This window comes from Phoenix dactylifera, chromosome 2 (assembly GCF_009389715.1).
Source record: "Phoenix dactylifera cultivar Barhee BC4 chromosome 2, palm_55x_up_171113_PBpolish2nd_filt_p, whole genome shotgun sequence".
NCBI lineage: Eukaryota > Viridiplantae > Streptophyta > Magnoliopsida > Arecales > Arecaceae > Phoenix > Phoenix dactylifera.
The window spans coordinates 15,805,107-15,812,591 of NC_052393.1; the positions used below are offsets into that span (position 1 = coordinate 15,805,107).

The 7,485-nt window shown below is 41.2% G+C and overlaps 2 protein-coding genes across 2 annotated transcripts; one reads left to right on the plus strand and one right to left on the minus strand.

Annotated features, from left to right (window-relative positions):
* Positions 1 to 1,085: 1,085 nt before the first annotated feature.
* Positions 1,086 to 2,696, plus strand: LOC103703599 (uncharacterized protein C594.04c-like). The gene is made up of 3 exons (XM_008786508.4): positions 1,086 to 1,382; positions 1,484 to 1,747; positions 2,077 to 2,696. Exons 1-3 carry the CDS (start codon positions 1,143 to 1,145, stop codon positions 2,554 to 2,556), a joined length of 984 nt encoding a protein of 327 aa, XP_008784730.1. The 5' UTR covers positions 1,086 to 1,142; the 3' UTR covers positions 2,557 to 2,696.
* Positions 2,697 to 3,198: 502 nt separating this feature from the next.
* LOC103703529 (cytochrome c1-like) lies at positions 3,199 to 3,999 on the minus strand. The gene is made up of 2 exons (XM_008786408.3): positions 3,769 to 3,999; positions 3,199 to 3,688 (listed from the first exon to the last, which is right to left on the minus strand). The coding sequence occupies exons 1-2, from the start codon at positions 3,889 to 3,891 to the stop codon at positions 3,398 to 3,400; spliced, it is 414 nt and encodes a 137-aa protein (XP_008784630.1). The 5' UTR covers positions 3,892 to 3,999; the 3' UTR covers positions 3,199 to 3,397.
* Between the last annotated feature and the right edge of the window lie 3,486 nt (positions 4,000 to 7,485).

Genomic DNA, 7,485 nt, shown 5'->3' on the forward strand with positions numbered 1-7,485 from the left:
AGTATATAGCCAATCTACTTCAAATGATTAGGTCGCAGTAGGCTACATGAAAAGCAACCTCTACATGCAGCTTATGTAACCATTCAGATGAGATACAAGACCCATAGGCCAGGTGTGAGGATCAACTGAAATTAGATTCTGAGTTGCAATATTAAAAACCTAAGAAACCCAACTCACTCAAATTTTCTATCTAAGGTTGGAGTGGTCATTAGATTAACTTATTGAGTCCATAAAAAAAATATTATGTAAATAATATAAAAGCTATAGAAGATATGAAAAATTAATATATATATCCTAACAAAAGTATATTAAAATCACTAATATTATATATGTATAAACTAATTAATGGTGATACCGGCGGCGGTGGTAGTAAAGGAAGACTTCCATTTTCAAAAATAAAAAAGAAAGCTATTCCTAAAAGCTTTTATTTTTTTTCAAAAATTTTGAACATACTTTCAGAAAATCAAAAAGCAACTAACAAGTAATCTTCCAACCCCGATTCCACATTTTTAGACATAAATACAAAAAAAATTGGAAAATAACAACAATGTCAAACAGACACATAGTTTCTGAATTAGAGAAGTAGTCCAAATCAATAAATCAAATAATAATCAATTGGATCTGAAATTTGTCCTATTCTATCCATATCCTCGATTTCTTGAGATGGATAACCAAGTTAACAAATGCATCAGTGTCATGCATGTGCAAACTTGAATGTTTCTCTCTCTACGTATATACAACCAAGAACCAGCATGTTGGGTTACAAAATAAGGATCCCTCAACATAGGAAAAATTTGTTCCTGATTTCTTGCACAATCATCCACAAACTTTACTAGGCTGGCTACCTCACCTTGCTACATTCTCCAACAGCTCATGAAATGCTCAAGAGTACGTCCAGGGTTACCACAGTTGCAAAAGCATGCATTAATGAAGCTGTCTCCCTTTTTCTCATCAAAATATAGTGTCTCCCTTTTCCTGTACATGCATACAATCATATTTCCTCAGGCCGTGCTTACAGATCATTATAATAATTCTGCATCGCTCCACCTCTCCACCCACTTCTCACAATAAATACTATCCTCTACCAGGCTTCGAGTCACTCCATCCATACCAAACCCCTTCTCCACAATCTCCGACGAACCATGGGGAACCTCAAGAACGCCACCATTGCCTTCGTCGTCCCCCTCCCTTCCCTCCTCTTCTTCCTCTCTTTCGTCCGCCGCCATCTTCCTTGCTCTTCCTCCTCTCCTTGTCCGGCCACCACCACCTCCAACCTCTGGAGCTGGTGCTACCACCACCCTTTCCTCCTCGCCAACCTCCTCTTCTTCTTCAACGTCGACATCCTTTTCTGGCTCATCGGCCTCCTCCAGTCCAACAACTGGGTGGCTCCCCCTCTCCACTCTTCTTCTACTCTGTTTCCTTCCCAAAGTTCGCTCCTTTCTTGCATATTTTCTTTTACTAAGTAATGTGGAATCGGGTGCAGATGATTGATCCCTACTGGACGGTGATCCCTGTGCTGCTGGTCCACTACTACGCCAGCCACCCGCTGGCGGTTGCCGACGCCGCGAGATCGGCGGCGGCGGTGGCGCTGACATGGGTGTGGAGCGCCCGGCTGGCCCACAACTACTTCAGGAGGGAGAGATGGCAGTGGGGGGCGAGGGAGGACTGGAGGTTTAATGAGATGAGAAGGAAGTATGGGAGGCACTGGTGGTGGGTCTCCTTCTTCACCGTCTACCTCTCCGAGCAGGTAACCATGATGCCCACATTTTCTCTATGTTTTTCTCTTTATATGTGTGGATTTCGAACTGTTGGTTATGGTTGTAATTGGATCTGGTTATGCTTTTTTTTTTCGCCGTCGGCTAGTGCTATCTAGTTTCTTTGTTCAGTCTTCAAATTTTCAGTTTACATTTTAAATGTATGTCAAGAAAAAAAAAAAAGCTTTTTATGCACCCAAGCAACGTTGTTCATTTTTAAGTGTGCCTATCAGATCTAAGGCATTTACTTATTTTGAATCGATTTTAAGATGACTTTAAGCACATCTGGTTTAGTTTCTCACCACCATATCTTGCTTGGTAGGTCTTTTTGATTGGGATATGCCTACCAATGTATGCTATCCACTCGAGTGATGCGCCCTGGAGCTTGTGGGACTCCATTGCTACAATTGCCTGCATAACTGGAATAGTTGTTGCCTACTTTGCGGATACACAGCTCTATGATTTTGTGACGAGAAATGAAACCTTGAAAGTGCTTGGTGCACCCTTGGTGCCTAACCTTGACAGAGGTCTGTGGTGGTATTCTCGCCACCCAAACTACTTCGGGGAGCAGCTGTGGTGGTGGGGGCTGTTTCTCTTTGCTTGGAACATGGGACAAGGATGGATGTTTATTGGGCCACTTGCGAATAGCTTGTGCTTGGCATATGTTACGGTGCTAGTCGAGAGGCGGATGTTGAAGAAAGAATTCAGGGCCGAAGCTTATAGACAGTATCAGAAAACAACATCAGTGTGGATCCCTTGGTTTAAGACAAGCATCAGAGAACCAAAGGAGAAGGATATCTGAGGATTGAGATCATCAGTCTTTTAATTATCTGCTCATTTCTTCGGTTTTCCTTTGTAATATCTTTGTGGATCCTACTACAAAAATGTCTTTGGTAGTGTACCATCTTTTTCCATAATGGATGATAACTTATTTTGTGTGAACCCGTATGGGCATGTGTGTTTCGTCCTATATCAGTTATTCGCTGGGTGGATCTTGAGTACTTGTGTAGGATCAAGGAACCTAAATAATACCTTCTGACTAGCCATTTTGGGTGAAGTCTTGATTGTGACACATTGTATCAGAGCGGTCTAGCTGTCTCATAACCTATATGAATTAGAAGATACTGCATCACGAATTTATTGGGATTGAGCATGTGCTGATTGCGGTACTTGTGATTAGATTTGAATGGATTTGAACCCTTAGTATGACCAAAACATCTGAACTTAGACGGAAGGAGTATGTGATGACCCGTGCGGGCGTATGTTTGGTCCCATATTGATTATTCGCTGAGTAGATTTTGAGTACTTATATATGATCAAAAAATTCTAATAATATCTTCTGGTTGGCCATTTTGGGTGAGGTGTGAGTTATTATACGTTTGAAAGCTAATTTTTTTTTACGGCCGAAGCCTCTTGCAGAATCAATAGTTTCTCCCTTTTTATATTTTCTAATAGTTGCAGAATCTTTGTAAACGTCTGATCCTGCTAAATCTTATATAAAGATTAAACCAACCCGACATATGGAACATACCCCACAATTAGAATTCAATAATGAAAAGAGATACAATTTAGGATCTCATTCTTCTATGCTCAAATCACAACATTATTGGATGCTTCCTCAAATGCGTCACAATGCTCCCCTCTCAGTGCGAGCTCTCCAGCGGGTGCTCGGCGGCTTCGGTCTTCTCGGTCTTTACATCTTTCTCCTCCCCGGTCTTTTCAGCAGCGGCCTCTTCAGCCTTCTCGGCGACCTTGTCGTCCGCCGCCTTCTCCTCTTCCTTTGGCTCTGCAGACTCAACGGGTGCCTCTGCCTTCAGCTCGCTAATCCCGGGAGCTAGGTCCTCACCTGCAGCAGCAGTGGATTCTTCTGGTTTGGGCTCGGAGAGATCGGCCAACGGTTCCTCCTTGGTCTCCTCGACATTTTCGGTCTTGGCCTACACATAGGAACTTTCATCAAGCTGCTGCAAGAGCCAAGGAAGGAGAATTGTGAGTTCTGCAGTTCAAGAACTCTTACCTCAGCAGTGGCGTCGCCCTCAACCGGTGTCGCGGTCTGCTCGGGGGCAGCTGGGTTCTCAGCTGGAAGGGCCTCAGGGTTGGGGCCTTCCTGAGCCTTGGGTTTGCTTGCACAGCCACCCATCGAGCCCGGAGAAGAGGGCGCTCGGAGTGCAGGTCGATGGGGAGCGGGATGTGGGAAGTATGCTGATCTTGGGCCCTGGCCGGAGCCTCTTATATAGGCTCGGGGAAGTGCGAGGAGAGGTGGGGAGGAAGAGGAGGAAGTGGAAGGGTGTTGAACTGCGTCTAATTTTAGGTGGGGAGGGAAAGCCCGGGCTGTCTTCGGACCCTTTCAAATGGACACCTTTCTATTTTCCATTCATCCACCGCGGCCTTTCAGGGGGAAACCAACCGTTCGAGTTCGTTACAGTTTATCAAGTGGCGGGAAATTTTTCCGTTATTCCCCTTTAATGCAAATAGATTTGCTGGTGGGGAGCTGGCTGATGAATTTAGGCCAGTCGATTTTGGGAGGGAGAGGTTTGCCACAAAAAAAAAGAGAGAGGAAAATTATGGAGTAATGAGATGGTAGAGGGTTTTTTTTTTAAAAAAAAGATGGCTATTATTGAGTTAGTCCAGGTTCTTAGCTAGTTTTATAGCAGCATCCTTGGCCATAAGAATGTCCTTGACTCCGTCAGAGATGAGTAAAACGAAGCTAGTGTGGTGGATTATGCACCTGACTGGTTTGAACATTTTGCCCGACAAGAATTACATTTAGAGCTAAAGATATGATAAGGGTCCAGATTGCAGAATATATATATAATTTTTTCAGTAGGAATAGAAATACAGGAGTCTTAGATTATCGAGCCTATATGATTCATGACAAAGAATATTACTTAATTTACTGCACTATTTAGCTTTAAAAGTGGAAAGAGGAGCACTAATCTTCGAATTATAAGATAAAGAGTAGGTGAGCTCCCTCAAATTAGGCTTTGAAGCACACAATCTATGCGATGACCGTCTTTGAATCCCCTCAATATATTATGATATTGCTGTCTCTTAGTATAAATATAGATATACCATACCTTTCCATGCCCCTCTTAATTCTGCCATTGGCATGGAAGTATTATGTCAAAGAGAAACATAGAACTATATACATTACTTTTCAATTGAAAACAGTAGGTGTTTTACCTTGACAAAGTGAAATGACCTTCCAAGACAAACTGAACTCTAGTACGTGGCAGTGATCGAATAGCAAACTTACGTGGCAATAAATCTGATATTCTCATATCACTAGCACCTAAATAAAATGTCTAAACTATTTGCGATCATTTGTTTAACAAACCTTTACTCTTTCGAATTAAAAGAATCCTTATTGTTTCTCAAAGAATTCCTTCAGGAAATTGTTTGGTAACGATAACTAACTAGTTGCCGCATCATGTACTATCGGAAGTATAATTGCCTCTCCTAGGAGGGATGCTATCTTTACTTTGCTCTTTCCTTCACCACCTTTTTGCCATCAACATCAGTGGATACATGACCTCACGGTGGAGCTGACTGAGAGGACAGTCACAAGATTTTTTTTGAGAGAAAGAATTGGGCGAAGCCGAATCCAAGCATAGTCATAGCCTAAAACTCTTCTTTTAAATATGCTGGAACGGGAATAGCCGCTATATTCTTAGCCAAATTTTGGGGGAAGAAACATAATAACATCTACTTCAAACCAAGCTCCTTGTCATTGGCAATGATTAATTCATGAAGTATTTGGGATCACATAATGCCAATCGTGATGTCTTGGGAAAAACTCTTATTCAGGCACCAAGCTTTGAATGGTTAAGCATCATCAATTATTATGTGTGTAACATAAGCATCTTATTGTTCGATATTATTTCTAAACTATTCAACTATTATTATCAAAATTAAAGACCGGAGATGCCAATAAGAAGCAATATCTAAGAAATATGAATACAACCTAATTAACTAAGAATGGATATGAGGAATCTAATATCGACTCTATCATTTGTTTCCATCAAAAAATTTGTGCAACTATGCTTGCTATAAGTTATGCTACAATATGGTTTAGGATATTATGCAGTTTCCTTTCTAAAAACAAGAAAAAAATTCTAGTTGGTACGTGGCTCTTCGCTATTGCAAGGTTGCAAAATTTGAGGGATGAATATAGGGAATCATGTTTCTCACTGACATCCTATGCCAGGCCTCATGTTACAACCAAATTAAAGCACTTCTGCTGCAATTTGAAAGCAGCATGGTGAATGGCTAATCTCCTTCTTGATGAAAATCTTACCCATGGAAGCTCACATTGTAGGCAGCATGGCCCATCTCTCACGATGGAATACTTACATTTTAACATGTTATGATTGAACGTTTCAAGATGAGCACTGTACGTCATATAATTAGTATTACGTTTATTTGACTCTCCACTCTAATAAATTGAGTTTGTTTGACAGAACCTATGCTCATTTAATTGGATACATGTACCATCCTTCACATGAAGGAAAGTTGAGATTCAAGTCCCATGAGATGCATCTAGAATTTCAAATTTATTTAGTTTCTTGAAAGAATAGAACTTGAAATGTAATGCAGAGCTTAATACAATGAAAAGCATGCTAATTAGATGCAAAATCAAGGGGTAATGGAACTAAGATGGAAAGCTTGATAAAAGGAGCTAGACAGGATGAAGAAGATGAATCAGCACAAAATGCTAGAAAACTTGTCAATGCATGTTGATCACCAAGATCCAGCAGATTGGATATTGGGATATGAATTTATTAGCGCACAAATTGACCATATGATACTTTATTAGATCTGCCCACTCCAATTGCTTGACCTTTATAGCCAAGGTGTTGTTGGGTCTTCTTTGTTTGGAGCTGCAGGACCCAAATTATCCATACCCTGCATTCCAAGAAAAAAATGTCTTCTTTAAATAGAAGTTTATATTCCTCATGTTAGAAAAAAAAAAAAGTTAATTCTACCTTCTCTTTTCATATGCTTCAAATTAGTTATTTTTGATAAATGCTATATTTGCAAATGAGTGTACAAAAAAATCATATATAGAAACTATTTGGAGACCTGTAGTTGAAGTTGTATTGTAACTCAAGTTTATTGCAACTTAAGTTGCAGTAGTTGGCTTACAAGAAAGCTCATTTCTTATGTTGGAGAACAGTTTGGAAAAAATAAGCTTTTCCAACAGACATTTCGTTGAACATCTTGCAAGTGGATACCAAGTTGGAGCACTGGAAGTGTATGGAGATAAGAGTGTTTTGGTTGAAGAGATCGATTTTGAAGCTACCAGTGGAAGTGTATGGAGATAAGAGTGTTTTGGTTGAAGAGATCGATTTTGAAGCTACCAGTGGAGAGGGTCTTGGCATAGACTTGAATAACCATGGAGAAGGAACGAGTGACATTATAAGCCTTAAAGAGGATGGGAAAGGTGAAGTAGGGGAGTGGAGGGGATAAGTGGCAGAGGAGGAGGAGGCAGAGTGGAGGAGGAGGGTGGTATAGTGAAGTTCGAGATAAAAGAGATGGCCATGCATGGGCCCCCCGAAGGTGACAAGGGCTGGCGGCAGCATTGAGGGTGGTAGCAAGAAGGAACTCAAGAGCAAAATGAGATAAAGAGAGAGGAAGGGGAGGTGGAGGAGGAGGAGAAGGAGATGCCTTCTATGGTGAAGTTTAAGACAAAGAGGTGGTAGTGGACCTCCTAGAGGTGCCAAGAGCCGGTGGT

Coding starts and splice junctions, on each gene's coding strand:
- LOC103703529 (XM_008786408.3), bottom strand. CDS start 3,891: ATGGGTGGCTGTGCAAGCAAACCCAAGGCTCAGGAAGGCCCCAACCCT. Junction 3,689..3,768: donor AGGGCGACGCCACTGCTGAG/GTAAGAGTTCTT, acceptor TCCTATGTGTAG/GCCAAGACCGAAAATGTCGA.
- LOC103703599 (XM_008786508.4), top strand. CDS start 1,143: ATGGGGAACCTCAAGAACGCCACCATTGCCTTCGTCGTCCCCCTCCCT. Junction 1,383..1,483: donor TCCTCCAGTCCAACAACTGG/GTGGCTCCCCCT, acceptor AATCGGGTGCAG/ATGATTGATCCCTACTGGAC. Junction 1,748..2,076: donor CCGTCTACCTCTCCGAGCAG/GTAACCATGATG, acceptor CTTGCTTGGTAG/GTCTTTTTGATTGGGATATG.